At 46.5% G+C, this 18,018-nt stretch overlaps 1 protein-coding gene across 1 annotated transcript in view; it reads left to right on the forward strand.

Annotated features, from left to right (window-relative positions):
- Positions 1-18,018, forward strand: part of LOC135396378 (chorion peroxidase-like) — a 62,566-nt gene that overhangs the window by 18,481 nt on the left and 26,067 nt on the right. The window contains exons 6-11 of the mRNA XM_064627315.1: positions 1,591-1,776; positions 1,866-2,024; positions 6,109-6,213; positions 6,273-6,377; positions 9,933-10,068; positions 17,066-17,179. Of these exons, the coding sequence (XP_064483385.1) occupies positions 1,591-1,776; positions 1,866-2,024; positions 6,109-6,213; positions 6,273-6,377; positions 9,933-10,068; positions 17,066-17,179 (805 nt within the window). The remainder of the gene's footprint in view (positions 1-1,590; positions 1,777-1,865; positions 2,025-6,108; positions 6,214-6,272; positions 6,378-9,932; positions 10,069-17,065; positions 17,180-18,018) is intronic.

Raw genomic sequence — 18,018 nt, forward strand, 5'->3', positions numbered from 1 at the left:
GCAAATTAACTGATATAGATTCATGGTAACGGGCCGAGAGACACGGAACACGAAGGACGGACGACAAATTTCGAGTATCAGCTTCTCCTGAAGTGCAATTCCTCATTAATAAAGAGTTGAAGGCAAGTGACGGCGTGTTTGTTGGCTCCTTTAAATATGCTGCGGTAACGTAAAAGTAACTCGTTACCTGTGAGTAACGAGAACTCGTTACTTTTGTATGTTGGTAACGAGTAACGTATTTAGTTACTTTTTTCTGAAGTAACGGGTAACGGTATTTAGTTCCTTTTTTTCGGTAACGTGCACAAGTCTGGTTGTGACTCGGAGGCGTCTTGCGCCAACCTAAGCCAATCACAGACGCCTTTAGGTTTCTGGGCATGGTTGACTTGTGGGAGTTAACTTGTCCTGAGGTATAGAATTCGAACGGTAAAAATGATATAAAAGGCAAGAGATCTTGCTGCTTGGTCCATAGCCAAATCCAGCTCACCAATACACCGTCACTTACCCAACAGGACAGTGTGGGACTTCTCTCACTATGTGAAGTCCACCATTATAAGTTGCACCAAATCACTTTTACACTGGCATATCGCACTCAGAGCGACAGTGACAATAACAACAGCTAGATGTATGACGATGAAATGAGGTATTTCACATCCATGAAGAAGACCGAGAGACACGGAAGACGACACAAGACGGACGATGAGAGCGACACAGCCCCACAGAGCGACGAACGATCAACAACTACGCAGTTGTACAGTGTTGTTGCACATTGTTGATCGACAACAGTACAGTTGCAGCCTGCCGGACGGCCACCAGGGACGGAGAATATACACGGATTTTTTTTAAATACCTAACAGCGTGAGGTGTCATTAACAACAACTTTATTTTGAGATGGGGAGTGGGGAGGTTCATCGTCAGAGGCGATACTCTACCCATTGCTGGTGGGGAGAGGTGTCATTAAAAACAGAAACAACAAGGCGGAAGGTGATAAGAATATTTTTTTTTTGCTTCTTGTCGTGCTTCGAGTAACATCTGTCAGTTATCACTTTAACAGGTGATATGTGTTTGCAATAAGCTTATGGGTTGCAAACAAACAAACAAACAAACTGAAACATGAATTTACGGCAGCTGTGACTTGTTCAAGAAAGCACTCCACTTTCGCTTCCTGCTCGCAATGTGGTGCGGTCGACGAAGATCTGGGTCTATAGTCACTCCGACAAATTTATGGAACTTGGAACACTCGAACTTTGAATGGGGCAGTGTAGTCTATAATACGTGGATCGAGGGACTAAAGTAAAGTCCATGCGTAAACAGGGATTCAAATCAAGTCCAACTCCTCCTCTTGTAGAACATTCAATCCAAATTCACCCCCCCCCCCACACACACACACCTGTAGAAGATCCCTAACCCTGTAGAGACCCCTACGTGTATCATGCTAACCTCCATTTTTCGCACGAAACACCAGCCAAGAATATGTGTATATCTGTACTTCTGTACCGTCACTCGTTATCACAAATACAAGGGTACTTTGAAAATGAGACGGGTGATCTACGCTAAATGAAAAATTCTGAACAGCACATATACTGTCATCAGGTCTGTCAACTCCGAGAAGCCGCATGTCATCGGGACGGCCACTTCCCAATCCTCGCGAGCTGTCGAACGCCATGGGTACAGTTGATGGAGATGCCGTCCCGACTTCAAGGAGGCACACCAGCATGTTAGCAGCATTCGGACAAATGTTGGATCACGACATCGTGCTCACTCCTGAGACTCGAGGCCGTAAGTTAGCTTTGTAGAGATTTCTTGGAAAGAGTGGAGGCTTCCATCGACAACTTTTTCAAGCGAGGCTTCCTCGATTTGTGTTGCAGGAAACATGACGTCCATCCAGTGCTGCCCATTCGGTTCAGCTAAGAATGTTCCTTCATGCTATCCAGTCCACGTTAAGGACAACGATCCGTTTTACTCTCAACAAAAGATCGATTGCCTCAACTTCGTGCGGTCATCGGGGTGCACAACCTGCACTATTCGTAAGAAAAATCATGTTTTCAACCGATCAATGCAGCTTACATGTGAAAACAATGAAATAGGTGTTACATATGAGACATATCCACTCCCATATCCCCCTAGCAAATGTCCGTATAATTTATCTGCACGCACCCTGTTCTTTACCTTAGAACAGCGAGTAGCTCGATTTCTGAAAACGTGTTCTGAACGTATACTTTATTTTTTAAACTTGTAACATGATGAAACTATACCTTCAGGGACTGTCACGCTAGAGATAATCACTGACTGTGGGTGTCTTTTCCCTTGTGGGAGATGCGTTTTCTTTGCCTCGCGCATCTCGGGTGCGGTAAGGTTGAAAAAACGCTCATTTCACGACGGAAGGCCACGTGCTTTGAAGAAACGGAACTGACCGGAGTAGTCGTTATGATCTGCTGACCAGATAAACCGCCTTGCGATCCAAATGAGCTCCCGTGTCTTTTCCTGCGCTCCCGATGCGTGTGGTTTCGGATTCGGGTTATTTTGCACTGTAATATTTTGCGACCGATATTTCAACGTAGCTGCTTGTATCAGGATGTTTACAGAAGATGCTGGTTTTAAGACTGGCTCCAATTCTGCTATCTCACATTTCCGCGAAAACCTCTAAAAGTTACAGATATCACCTAAGATAAGGAACTCTATAGTCAGTGACAACATAAGTCATACATTGAACCCACCCCCGTACGAGAATCGCTCCGCGCGCGCGAATGTAGTGCGGCGCGGCCAAGCGGGGACTGGGGGAGAGAGAGAGAGCCGGCACTACATCGCGAAGCGGAGGCGTCGTGCAAAGGTTGGTAGCCAATCGCAGGAGCCTTCCACGGATGAGTGGGCGGTCCCAATTGTAGGACTTAGTTGTCACTGACTATAAGTATATACAGTCGACCCGCGTTTATCCGGACGGCTTTGTTTCCTGTGAGAATGTCCGGATACCGGGGGAACCGGATAAGTGAAACACGAAAATCCAGAGTGACCCTAAAAGGACATCTTTATTGATCATTACACAGAAAACTATCCATTGTCATCTGTTTCATTCTAATACACGCATCCAGTTCTTGCAAACCTTTGCGAATGGCATTGACTTGCGAAATATTGTTCTGTTGCTCGAAAAATAATAGCGCTGTTCTCAGTGCTTTCATCATCAGATTCTTCTTGAACACTATCGGAAGCGACGATACTGCCAATGTCGTCATCTATGATTGCAGCACAGGGGTCCTAATTGCGGGTGTGACGACCCCGAACCCGGAGGAGGGACCGCACAAACAAAACCAAGGGTTCGCCTTTGAGTGAGAGACAACTCGAATATCAGGATGGTGAACATCAATTTAATCACAACATCAAAAGTGTCAAACTCCTGCCCTATCGCCTAGCCTTAATTGAGAGAGTGCGGTTTGGACTTCCTTCTGGCGCCGGATTTCACACCACATTTGTTCGTCTCTCGCTGTGCCACGTCGGTCGTTGCAGGCTTGTCGCACAGTCGATGTTTGCCGCTGATGTCCCGTTGCCAAGTTGCGGCGACGCTGTCGTTGACCCGCGATGCTTGGCCACAGGAACAGTGAGTCTTGTTCACTTCTGTCGGCCCTCCGCTAGTGTATGCCGATGGCGTCCTGTTCCAAGTTGCGGTGATGCTGTTGTTGACCCACGATGCTTGGCCGCAGGAACAGTGACTCTTGGTCACCTCTGTCGGCTCTCCGCTATCGCTTTCGGCCCCGTCCGTCAATCTCGCTTCCACTCCCAAGGCAGACTGCCCTTTTGTCCTTGGCTTTCGCTTTTTAAAGGCATCTTTCCTTTGTTCCCTCAACGGGGAACGACGCTCATACGACCTCGTCCAGTGGAGCATCAAAATGGCTCAAACTTGGCAATATGGGCCCCATATTGCCAAGTTTGAACCAATATGGGGAAAATGTCGGCAGTATGGGTCCCATATTGCCCGTGTGCAACCCATATTGACTGAAAATGGAGAAAATGGGACGTACCTACCTAACTTTCTCCTTTGTGGGAAGGAGTTGCCTCAGGACAGAAGCCGCCGATATTTCGAACAGAGACTGTTCTTCTTTGCACTGTCCTCATCATTGGCATGGTATTTAAAGGGTTAGGTGTGACGTGTTTAAAGCAGGGTGTCGAACCGAACCGAACCCGAACCGTACCCGAACCGTTATTTTTGCCGGAACCGAACCCGAACCGAAATTTTCATGACACTGTTGAACCCGAACCGGAGCAGAACCGTAAAAAATAATAGCGGTAACCGGTTCGCAACAAAACGGTTCGGACATAAAAGAAGTCAGCATAAGAGTTCCTCTCTATCCCCGAACGAAGACACATTGGTATCATCATCACGCGCCTATATCATAAATTTCAGAAATGTTCACCTAGCAGTCAGACGACGACGTATAGTAAGTATACTTTCAGCGTCTTTTTAACATGTTGAAGCGCAGTTGTCCTTGTGAGTGCCGCGGCTAGCGCCCCACGCACGCGGTGCGGCGTCTACTCTTCAGAGACCAGGTGCCACGCCTACGAATGAAACACGAATGGAGTAGGCCAGTTATATAGCTCTACAGGACGAATATGTGATCAAATAAGCGCCCAAGATTTCCCTTTACACGCGAGCAGCACAAATTAAACAAGTCAGAAACATGAGAACTGGAGAAGGAGCGTACGCAGAACGGTGCCTGTTTGATTGGTCGTGCTTTGAAAAGTAAATGTGGTTCTGCTTATTGGTAGCGCAGTTGTGTCGTCGTGACACATTGCCGTTGTGTTGTGGATTAACAAGTACACTGCTGTGAGCTCGGACAGAGTAAGGCTTGCAGGCTTATTTTCAACATGCTTCAGTACGGTTTCAGATCGATTCACGCTGCGAAGGCAGTGTGCCGGCAAGTACTGTCGTCTATATGTTACGCTGTCCATCTTATTAGGCTTCCTTTAAGTGTATCTTGCTGGCACTGTGCGTGTGAAAAAATATATTTTGGGAACAGAAAGTAGCAGGACTACACCGCTTCAACAGCGTGAACTCTAGTTGCAATAAGTGTTCATCCATTTCTCATTTCTCTCACTAAAGGGCTACCTCACCGCTAGAGACGTCAATGCAGACAACAGCAGTATGCTATTACCCACGCATTTCCTGATAAAAGCAGTTTTATGGAACATATATAACGGAAGCGTTGAACCGGTTCGCGAACCGGTTCGGGGCTGCGAACCGGTTTGCGAAACGGTTCGATTTCTGGCCTGGCCGAACCGGAACTGAACCGGAACGAAATCAAAACAACGCGAACCCGAACCCGAACCGAACCCGTATTTTTTGCGGTTCGACGCCCTCGTTTAAAGGTTCATGTGAACCTTTGTGGATAGCCATCCTAAAGGTCGCGGCTGTGATGATGACCTTCACTGCGTGTCGCCGGGGTTCCAAGGCTTGCTCAAGGCTCGTGCCATAGTCGGAAGCCACGACGTCAGAAGGCCGCACAACACGCTCCAAACCAAGACACAGCAATAAAGCAAGGTCGCTAAACTATACATTGAGCTGACTGAAAACTTTTCATGCCCAAAATTGGCGGGCATGACTTCGTGTTGTGTCTGTCCCTTCGTGTTCCCTAGTCTCGGGTTTTTTTACATTAAACACGGGCCTTCTCAGTCTGAAATGACCAGCCTGCTCAGTGGATTACTTTTGTGTAACGTGCAAAGTCGGAAAGGGAGAAAATTCTTCCTAGTAACGCTGTCTTTGTGCCAGTAAAAAGAAGGCCACGACCAGGGTTCTTGACCTCATTGACTAGGTGTGGGCCTGGAAAATGACCGGATAACTGAAGCCGGTTGTTGGGTATTAGTCACTTCTGTTACCTGGATTTCTTGTCCGAGTCCCGAAGCTAAAGTCTGGATAAACGAGGGCGAAATGCAGGGAGAGAAATCAGTCCCCATGCTTTTTTTGTCCGGATAGCGCAGGATCCGGATAAATGAAGTCCGGATAAACGCGGGTCGACTGTAATTAGTGATGTAGTAGTTGCATACTCTCTGCGACGGAATGTCCCCATGGCCGTACATCACATCTGCAAAAGAACGACGAAAGATAAGCATTCTGTTGCACAGATCCACGAGAACAGACCAGTCAGCAGACAGCGTATGTGGACGCGTCTCACGTTTACGGAGCATCCCAAACGAACATGGAAAACGTTCGTGATGTTGACAAGCCAGGTAAGCGCTTTACGAAAAAAAACAAAAAAAAACCTCATAACTCAATTGTTCTCGTGTAGCGCTTCTGCTAATGAGACCCGAAAACCAATTGCTACCACCTAGCCTAACTCCAACAACAGATGGTTGCAGTGACCTTAGCCACAACATGTTCTGTTTCCGAGCTGGTAAGAAAAGTTTCTTATACATAACGGGTCGCAGAGGCGTATTTTCTGTGGGTCCAAATTGAGTTAGAAATATTTCCCGTTGTACATAGTAGTCTCAGGCAGTGGCCGCAGCAGAGTGTCATAATTGCTCATATGGAACGGGACATGCTCAACATACTAATTACCGCACAGAAAAAAACAACAAAAAAACTAGAGGACTCCAAATAACAGCTAACCGTTAACTGTAAGCGTTATATATAGTTGAAGACGACGTGGTTCGCCGCTGTTGCGTTGCGAGCTTATAATGCGATGGCTTAGTGGTGCCACCACCGTAAGTCGATGGCCATGTACATAATGACGTACATCCCACTACAACGTGAAGTCCCGCTCCGACGTTCTGAAGATGCGCACGACAGCACTCGGGACATGCCTCCATAAAGCCTAGCTTCAAATGACTGAATTGATGAAGAATATATGAAGGAAGAAGCAGATAGAAGTTCTATGTGACCATACACTCTTAAAACGGAGGAGCTCGCCGTTACTGGCCAGTGGCCACACGCTAGTCGCCACGAACATATAGCCAGAAAGAGACGACGGGGTGAAGGGTTGGAGGTGAGGTAAGTATATAGGGGTCTTAGAGGGGCGCAAGTCTCATTTTCTGAAGAATGCGCACGAGGTTGCGAGTTTTTGTGGCCGATGGTTCAGCATAAGAACTTCCTGGGTATAGGTGCCCGCCAATGTGCCAGTCCTGGAGTGTGCGAGGAACGTTTCCCTCATAGCGTTGTATGCGCAGCAATCTAGCACGATACGTTCCGACAGTTTGAGGTTGATAACAGTGAGTGCAGCTGCCGTAAACCCAGAGCCAATATGGCATAGGCAGACTTGTGCCCGTTACTCGCAAAAAGTAATTGGTTACCGTTACCTATTACTCAACTCCAATTGAGTAAAGTAAGTAAAGAGTAGAAAAGTAACGCGTTACTCCGGTCGTTACTCTGCATTCATGCAAATTATACCCGTCTTTGTGTGCCTCAGAGAAGAAAAAACCAAAAAGGGTTCAACAGCAGAACAGCTGAAATAACACGAAAAATAAAAACGCGTAGGACAGGTAGATATGTCCCCGGAAGACGTTGACCCGATTGTGGAAGAGCTTTGAGTGGAACTTCCCCCCCCCCCCCCCCATGACTCACTAAACCACCAAAGCTTCAGGTACTGTACTGGTGCAGGGTAGGTACCACACTGGTGTACGAAGAGATTAGGGGCAGAGAACCTTAAATTCCAGAACGTTATTACAATGACCTCGGCTTGATTTAGTAGAACTACCCAGAAAAGGCTGACGGCACGAGGAACATCCGAAAGATGAGTTAATCTCTGCCCGAAAAGTAATCAGTTACTCAGAAAAGTAATTCATCACTCGAAAAATTATTTTGACGATAAAGTAACTGATTACTCAAAAAATTACTCAAAAAAGTAATTGATTACAAGTTCTGGAAACCCGTGTTTCCACAACCTCGGGGCGTCCGTCCGTCCGCCGCACCCGCCAGGAAAGCACAGCAACGACAAAATGTAATCAGCAACAACGAGGGTTTATTTGACTCACATCTCCGGCTGCTCCGTCTTGCCCGACACTCCCGGCCAAGAATCACTCCCTCAAACCCCGCTCGCGCTTTTAGATGCTCCGACAACGCCCCCTTTACTATCATGTGATACCGACACTTTTCTCCAGGGCGCAAACTGATATCTTATCAGTTCCCATAAAGTAACGCAATTACTAGGAACGCGTTACGCACGAGTCTGTGCATAGGTGAGTTGGTGAACGCAGTTGGTCCTGTGCATAACCACGGTTTGTATGATTCGGGAGAGGTCTTTCATGGCAAGAAGGGGTCTGTGATTTTGCATGATGTCCCGTATCGTAGTGTGATGCGTTTCCACTAGCTGTTTAACGGTAATTTCTCTGTCGGTGTCGTCCGAAAGTCTGCAGTTCAGGTGCGCTGAAGTCTGAGGATGCCAATTGGTCCGCAGGCCCGCGTTAGACAGGATCTGTTGGGAAGTAAGATCGCCTTAGATTTTTACAGAACAGAACTTCACCGCATAATACGCATCTAGTCAATCATAATCCGGAATGACGTTGTTTTCTCCCCTGTGCTTAAAGAGGGAGGTGTACCCCTTCCGTAACTCTTATATAGTTAAGTTAATTGTCCTTCAAACGCGAACATATACAAAACAGCAACTGTTTATCCTGCATTTCTCTAGTGTGCGGATACCAGCCAAAGATGGCCACGAACACCCTAGCTTTGTGGTACTTGAGGTACGTACTTACTTGGTACGCACTTAGTACGTAACAATGCGGCGACGTACACCAAGAACCCTAAGAACAGGGACACATAGTATAGGGAGTAGGTAGTTTACACTAGCGGGTGTAGTTCCGTATCGGGACCACTCGTTTCTAAAAATTAGTGAAACGGATAGGAAAGTAAATATTGCATAGAAGTGGAAGAAGATCATATACTGAATCTAAAAACGTAAGAATTATAAAATTCTGTGGACTAGAAGTTTTTTTTATATGCATTTAAACCACCCCATCTGATTCATTTTTAGCGCAGGAGAAACACCGAAATGCTAAGCCTAACGGATTCGAAACTTGCCGTCTTGCGAAAGGTAGGGTCGTTGAAATGGGCTAAATCACCTCACCTCAGTGAGGTTCGGTTAAGTTAGGTTCTACAGATTGGGGGCTGATGCTACAGATGAATGCTAGATTATGCACCGCCTAGTGCGTGCCTGGGGAGGGCGGCGCCCCCCCCCCCCCCCCCCAGGCACTCACTAGGCGGTGCGGGCGTTGAGACTGTGCCTCGGGATAGGTCAGTAAGGTCCTCAGCCAAGATGGCGGATCGCCATCAAGAAACCGGCGATAAAATTTAATTTTTATACGTTTCACGCAATATACGAGGGTCATTCCTGTTTATTTTCGTTACTAATTACTTCCTCTTTCACGTAAAAGCGTTTGATTTTTGTTTTTATTCGTTAAAAAAAGCCAGTGGTCCCGATACGGAACTACATCCACACTAGCTGTCCAATGAAGGAGGAGTTCTATTCCTCATTTTGCTACATGCATTCATGCACATTTATTCACATTTACATTCATGCACACCCTATGGGAGCACGAGGCGAGTTGAACCAGTTGAATTTCCACAGGGGATCTTCTTCTTCTTTCTCTTGTTGTTGTTCTTTTCTTCTTCTTCTTCTTCTACTACTACTACTACTACTACTACTACTAATAATAATAATAATAATAATCAAGGGTTTTCGTCATTCAGTTCGTGATACACAGTGCATGTTATTAATAAGACACGCGTGATACGAGGTAATCTATCCGCCGGTAGTAATGTGAGGGAGGCAAGCATTGCTTCCAGCACCGTGTGTCGGAGATTTGTGGCGTACGTCAAAAGGACCCCAAGTGGTCCAAATTATACACACGTACAGTATGTCGCCACGCAGATAGGCTGACACACCTTACGTGTGGATCTACTGATTTACCTTACCTAACCTAGGCACTGATGAAGACTTGTGTCCCCTTCTCAGGTGACAGACGTGTTAACCAGCAACCGGCCATAGCCAGTCTGCAGACGGTTTTCTCTCGCCAACACAACCGCATTGCGGAGCAACTGCAGAGGATGAACCCCCACTGGAACAATGAAATGATCTATCAGCAGACACGGTAAGTTCCATCCTTATCATCAGTGAACCAGGTTCGTCTTAATTACGCATTGTGACCCTACTCTCTTCACAAAGATAAGAAAGGGACATCGTTAAACTCGATGTTTAGCTCATTGTATTCTCGCTCACTAGATGAGTCTTTCAACGCCGCTTAGCCACCGTTCTCAGTCATCGGTCTCTCAGTGCCCTATAAAAGACGACCCCTGCCGGCATGCACGGTAATTACTCAACGCAGATAGAACACTGTGTTCTACACATATAAAGCGCCGAAAAAGATTCCACCCTGATAAATTTCGAAGTGATTAGGCGTCGTAGCGCAAGGTTGTAGTGCAAAACATTCGAAAAATGTGTTCAAAACAATCACAATGGCGGTGTTGCAAAGAGCATGCTGTTGAGGCGCTGCTGCCCAAGACGCACAACAGTGAAGGGGCTGTGACTGCAGAACAGCTCACTGTAATCCCAGGTGCTTGAGTCTTGTGCCCCATGACACCATCCGGGGGAGCAGCATCTCAACTGTACTTCACAACACCGCCATTTTGATTGTTTTGAACTACGGGATTCATACGTTTTGCATTATAACTTTGCGCTACGCTAAGTCACTCTCAAACTTCCCAGGATTGAATCTCCTTCAGAGTTTATATGGGACAACACAAAGTTCCACCTGCACTGAGTATTTGCCATATTGGCATAGATTTTATGGGGTGGCACCTTGTGCTTCAAACAATCGCGTTAAAGCAAAGGAATAGTTTTTGTTCGGCAGTTTTCATGCTCGGAACCTACGTATGCGTAAAAGCGATGTATTGTTCATACTCTGCTATGGTCGCATGTACATCCGCTTCTGCACGTTCAAAATTCAAGTTCCTATACTGTCACATCATGATGAAGACCTCGCAGGCCCACATGTAGCGCACTCAGCGGATCGTGCTCATGCATAGGAGTTCCTGTTACGACATGGACGGTATACAGTGAACCCTCGTTAATATGACCCCCGATAATCTGACATACGCGCTTTACGACCATACTCATGGGGAACAATGCAGATAAACCTGTGCAAATCCCCCCGTTAATATGACAATTCCGCATTATGACCAAATTTTTCGGGAACGACCATGGTCATAATAACGAGGGTTCACTGTAATCTAGTAGGGTCGTGATCAAAACACATTCCTCGCGATAAAAAACAAAACAAAAAACAATCGTTGTGCAGGATAGCAGTTGTGCTCTCTCGGTTGTAAAGAACGACGTTTGGTAACTAAGGCGCGGAAAAATACGGCACTACATGATTAGTTGAATTATAATTATAGGGTAGAGTGGAGTTTAGAGTGGGGGGACAGAAAAAAAGGAAAAGGAAAGATAAAAGGGGAAAGGTCAGCCATGCAGCACGCCGGCTTGCTATTCCCTAAAAAATAAAGAAACAAAAAAAAGAGATAAATAAAAAATGAAAAAGACCCCCTGCTCACAGGGAGCCCAGGAGGCCCGTATGACGCAGAAAGGGGAGCATCTCCTTTGTGACACTGCACTGGCTAGGACACTGCACGGGGCCATTGAGTATTGTGAGGGAAACGTCAGTCCGTCCGTCCGTGCACCCAAGCTCTGAGAGGCGTTTCCAGAGCACTGCCCGATGATGATGGTGACGCTGACAGTGGGGCTACTTGAAGACAGGGGCAAGTTGAGGACAGTTTGGGTTTTTCGCGTGGCATTTCCTTAGCAATATGTTTTTCTCCTTTGTGACACCAGGGTAAGCACAGTCGTTGTCTGGGCTTTGAAGTAACGTGTTGACGTTCTGCACGTGACGTTTTAGAAAGACGTGAGACGCTGTTTTGCAGATGTTGTCGAGGTAAGAGGGGCCCTTTTTTGTCCCACCTCAGGCCACCTGTAACTTTCGCGAGCATTGACTTCAATTTGCTCATTTCTGCTCTTCGGCTAATGAAATGTGACCTCACCGTTATGATGCTGTGTCATTGCCCTGTGTTTCCATGTGCACTACTCGTGGCTGATCGTTTCGGCTGGCCCAAACAAAAGACAAAATGTAAACCCGGCAGTAATTTTTTGATTTCCTCAACTTACCCATAGGGCGGGGTAAGTTGATGAAAATATGTAGCCTGTCATTTCTGGCTCGTACGAAATAAATATCTGGTTTAGCACCACATTAATTTGTGGGTCATTTCTCAAAGGTTTGGGGATTCAGTTAACGAATTATGGTACAATTTAGGCGATTATTCTGACTGCTATAAACAAAATAGTTCAACTGTCTTCAACATAGACCACCCGACCTTATCTTACAGCTACTTTTACCAAGATAGAGCTTCAAGCTATGCTTACGCTCATAGAAAGCAGACTTGTACGTAAACACAAATACTCAAATACAATACAAATAGTAAAGTTACTCTATCTTAAATATACTTTTGGGAGTAACTTGCACTGGTTAAGTTAAGTTTTAAGGTTGTAAGTTACTCCTGAGTTTATCAGTTTTTTCGGGTCACAAGAAAATTATAGATCCAGTGTTTTTTTTGTTTTTTTTTGCTATTTCACTTGCATATGCATACTAGAGCGAGGAGGAGAGCATCCTCCATTAAGAAGAAATCGCGAGAAGAGAACAGTATCCATACGTCTTTTCATCTCCATTTTGTACTTATTTCTTTGACAATACATTTCACAAATTGAAACTTGATAAAAACTTGAAAGTAACGAGTACTTTTGTTAGTATTTAGTAGCAAATACTTTTCAATGTTGAGTTACTCAGTTACTTTTTTGCCTGGTACTCAGTGAACTGAAATACTATTTTTCAGTGTCTTGTACAAGCCTGCCAGGAAGTAACTAGCTACTGTAACAAGTTAATGAAAAAAGTATCCAGGACAAGTTGGAAGCCGTAATGAGCCAAACGGCGAACTCTGCCCTACATCGCTATGAAGTGCGGTAGACTGACAATTACAATTCGATGCACGATACTCGTAGAAAATAGAGTATGCATGCAAGCATCATCATTTTGAAAACCAGTGGATCGACGTTTGCGGGGAAACTGTGTAGAAAGGTGTTCAGAAAACTGCGCACAAAAAGGAACGACAGAAAGTCAAGTTCCGCAAGGTTTTAGTGCCATTTTTCTCATAAACAAGATATGAAACTTCCGCAGAGGCATTGATGGGGGAAGCTGCCGATACTGCGTGAAATATCATGCTCAGCTATGCTCTCAATTCGTTCTGTTTTCACCTTTACCGCCCTTCTCTGCCTTATAGAAGTACTCGCCTTTTCACGCTGGTCCTCAAAAGAAAAGAAAGCCGACCTTATCTGTCTTCTGCATCACGAGAGCTCTATACGTAGATCGAAGAAAGCCTTGCCATGACACCAAAATTAGTAATACCGCACAGTGCTCCAATGCTAAGGACATAGCTTCGAAAGTGCCTAATAACACGCGTATTTCATGGTTTTTTATTTGCATATCTGTCGGAGCCAACGGACCGCCGTCGACGCCTCCGACGCAAAATGCCAAACTATGATTTCTCCCTCGCGTTACTATCCACGCCCCGCAGCATGAGAAAGTGCTTCGCTCAAGATAACCTCGTGAAGGCGCAGTTAAGATACAAACGGATCTCTGTTAAGGAATAATGCACCACTATTGTGCAATATAAAGGTAACGTACGTATACACAGAATCACTAAATCAGACCGTCCACAATGGTTCATAATCACAGATGCACATGACACAATGAACAATAGTCGTTGTTTTCGTACTTTGCATACGAAAACCGCATGTGAGTGAAAACAATGGCAGCCGCGAGGTTTCTTGCAGTGGTTTTACTCTCCTCGTTATACCACGTATATCTCTCTCGGTGGAGGAATTCCCTCGCTCATAAACATTAAGACGACGGGTCACAGGTTAGGGGTGCAAGGACGTCGCTTGAACAGCTAAATGATGAATGATAATGTCGTGGGGTGTTTCTCCGCTTAGGCTGGAGGGCCCTACCCTGCATGTCGGTTGATACGATTTGACGAGTTAGCATGACACGTACGTAAGCGAATTCCGCAGGGCAAAGGAGGGATTAAAGTTCGTCCAGCAGGCCTGTGCCTGTGCGAAGGTCCAAGGGTACTGGATATCCTGAACAGTCTGGTGTCGACGGCTTCTAGTTAACGCCTAAGGGGGTGCCGTTCCCCCGTGTATCTTTAGCACGCCATGACCATGTGCTCACTAGAAACTGGGATGGCGCAGGTTGCGCACAGCATGCATGGTGTTGCTGATGTCCAACTTATACAAAGAGGTAGAGGCAACGTGCAGCCGCAACGTTCAGGACCACTGCGCGGAGGAATGACTTCTCCGTGATGTCATGTTGCCGCTGTTGTTGAAGTCCAGCGTTTCCGCCGCAGGTAGATCGAAGCAAAAGCCTCAGGTCGGCGGCACACGACCTGAGGCTTTTGCTGAAAGTTGAAAATCCAGCGATCCGGCGAATGTAGACTGAAGCAAAAGCCTCAGGTCGGTGGCGCCCAGCCTGAAGCTTTTGCTGAAAGTGTAAAATCCAGCGATCCGGTGAATGTAGACTGAAGCAAAAGCCTCAGGTCAGCGGCGCCCAGCCTGAAGTTTTTGCTGAAAGTGTAAAATCCAGCGAACCGGTCAATGTAGACTGAAGCAAAAGCCTCAGGTCGGCGGCGCCCAGCCTGAAGCTTTTGGTAAAGTGGAAAATCCAGCGATCCGGTGAATGTAGACTGAAGCAAAAGCCTCAGGTCAGTAGCCCAGCCTGAAGGTTTTGCTGAAAGTGGAAAATCCAGCGATCCGGTGAATGTAGACTGAAGCAAAAGCCTCAGGTCGGCGGCGCCGACATTTCGAACAGAGTCTCTGTTCGAAATAAATATCGGCGGCTGGCCTGATGTTTTTGTTGAAAGTGGATAATCTAGCAATTCAGTGAATGTAGATTGAAGCGAAAGTCTCAGCTCGACGGCGTCCAGCCTGAAGTTTTTGCTGAAAGTGGAAAATCCAGCGATTCGATGAATGTAGACTGAAGCAAAAGCCTCAGGTCGGCGGCGCCCAGCCTGAAGCTTTTGTTGAAAGTGAAAAATTCAGCGATCCGATGAATGTAGACTGAAGCAAAATCCTGAGGTCGGCGGCGCCCAGCCTGAAGCTTTTGCTGAAAGTGGAAAAACCAGCGATCCGGTGAATGTAGACTGAAGCAAAAGCCTCAGGTCGGCGGCGCCCAGCCTGAAGCTTTTGCTAAAAGTGAAAAACCCAGCGATCCGGTGAATGTAGACTGAAGCAAAATCCTCAGGTCGGCGGCGCTCAGCCTGAAGCTTTTGCTGAAAGTAGAAAATACAACGATCCGGTGAATGTAGACTGAAGGAAAAGCCACATGTTGGGCGTCGCCGACATTTCGAACAGAGTCTCTGTTCGAAATATCGGCGGCCGGCCTGAGGTTTTCGCTGAAAGTGGATAATCTAGCGATCCACTGAATGTAGACTGAAACAAAAGCCTCGGGTCGGCGGCGCCCAGCCTGAAGCTTTTGCTGAAAGTGGAAAAACCGGCGATCCGGTGAATGTAGACTGAAGCAAAAGCCTCAGGTCGGCGGCGCCCAGCCTGAAGCTTTTGCTGAAAGTGGAAAATTCAGCGATCCGGCGAATGTAGATTGAAGTAAAAGCCTGAGGCCAGCGGTGCCCACCCTGAAGTTTTTGCTGAAAGTGGAAAATCCAGCGATCCGGTGAATGTAGACTGAACCAAAAGCCTGAGGTCAGCGGTGCCCACCCTGGAGTTTTTGCTGAAAGTGGAAAATCCAGCGATCCGGTGAATGTAGACTGAAGCAAAAGCCTCAGGTCGGCGACGCTCAGCCTGAAGCTTTTGTTGAATGTGAAAAATCCAGCGATCCGATGAATGCAGACTGAAGGAAAAGCCTGAGGTCGGCGGCGCCCAGCCTGAAGCTTTTGCTGAAAGTGGAAAATCCAGCGATCCTGTGAATGTAGACTGAACCAAAAGCCTCAAGTCGGCGGCACCCAACCTGAGGCTTTTGCTGAAAGTAGAAAATCCAACGATCCGGTGAATGTAGACTGAAGGAAAAGCCACATGTTGGGCGTCGCCGACATTTCGAACAGAGTCTCTGTTCGAAATATCGGCGGCCGGCCTGAGGTTTTTGCAGAAAGTGGATAATCTAGCGATACACTGAATGTAGACTGGAACAAAAGCCTCGGGTAGGCGGCGCCCAGCCTGAAGTTCTTGCTGAAAGTGGAAAATCCAGGGGTCCGGTGAATGTAGACTGAAGCAAAAACCTCAGGTCGGGCGCCGCCGACATTTCGAACAGGTTCTCTGGTCGAAATGTCGGCGGCGCAGAACCTGAGGCGTTTACTTCAGTCTACATTCACAGGACCCCTGGATTTTCCTGTTCGAACCTGTTCGAACCTGTTCGAAATGTCGGCGGCGCCCGACCTGAGGCTTTTGCTGAAGTGGAAAATCCAGCGATCTGGTGAATGTACACTGAAGCAAAAGCCTCAGGTCGGGAGCCGCCGGTATTTCGAACAGAGTATCTGTTTTCGTCAGAACCTCTTACTGGGAGTGCCCTAGTACGTAGTATAACGTACTCGTAAAAAAATCCTGAGGGACACAGACAGCCCCTTGAGCCCCCGTATGAATTCGAAAAGTTTTTGCTTTTACATTTTATGGCGAAATTGCGGCTCTGTTTTCTCGTGGATAACAAATTCGAGGAAAGAGACACAAAAAATTTCATCGCAATCATCAACAGCAAGATAATCGGGGGTGGGTGGTATATGTAAATTTAGAATACGCGGAGGGGTTGGTCGAGTTCATGAGCATCAAACATCAGCAAATCATCATGCGTGCTAGCCTAGCACGGACAGACAGTAATACGCTGAGGCAACAACCCATGGTCTTCTCCACAAAAGATCACTTTGAACCGTGGTGTACGCACATGTTGGTTAAGAAACGCAGAAAGTAATGATGAGACCCACTGAAGGCGAGATTTGTAATGTTGTCTCGGCGCATGCATTAACGTATCGTTAATCCCCATTCAGGCGAATCCTTGGTGCCCAGATGCAGAACATCGTCTACAACGAATTCCTGCCCGTAGTCCTGGGTCCTGCCTACATGCAGCTGTATGCACTTTTTCTCAGGCATCCAACCTACAGGTACAGTACCATCTAGCTTGCCATAATACATGTATTGGGTACAGCGCACGTATTTCCTGAGAGGGGTGTTCTTATGTTCCCGGATGTCCCGTATCATCATCATCTCTGTGCATTTGTGCGTTTCCCGAGAAATATTGTCCCCCTATGCCTTGCTGTTATTGGAGAGTATTATTAGACCACTGATAACAAGGCTTCCGAAAGTACGATATCTACCGCACCCAATTAGCGGATAAGATTCTGAGTCATGAACGCTGTTATTGGTTCCGGTATGTATACGATAACTTCGTGGTGACGTTATCAACGGTATACTAACACTCTCTCTTATGTAATAGCAGTAAGCAGTACCAGTATTGGGAGCATCGAGTCCAGACTGCAAGGACCCCTTCGTCTGCCCTCCGGCCCTACCAATCTTTTCTGTTTCGTAGTAACATCCCCTTCCCGAGTCCCGGCTTGATCACCATTAGCGTCTCCGCATCTATGTTTTTCGCATTCAGTTTAACCAACTTCCCACAAACAAAACTACTTCAAACTGCACAAACTAAGGATTTACTAATTCTTTTCTTGGGGCCTGACAACAATGAGTCACATAATGACTCATTGTGACAATAACATACAAAGAGTCATTGGAAATACATAAATACAGAGTGCTGCATGCATTCTTGTGCTCCAGGCGACGCTATTTTCTTGCAACGTTCCTAACGAAGACGTTCGATTTACGGTTAGCAAACGACACGATATGCTACGTCTTTTCGAATGCCCCAATCACAACTCATGTGTAGTCTGTGGCAGAGTTCGAGGTAACTCGTTACTGTAACTAAGTTCCTTTTTTTTTGGTAACT

The sequence above is a fragment of the Ornithodoros turicata genome, chromosome 6, assembly GCF_037126465.1.
Source record: "Ornithodoros turicata isolate Travis chromosome 6, ASM3712646v1, whole genome shotgun sequence".
Lineage (NCBI taxonomy): Eukaryota > Metazoa > Arthropoda > Arachnida > Ixodida > Argasidae > Ornithodoros > Ornithodoros turicata.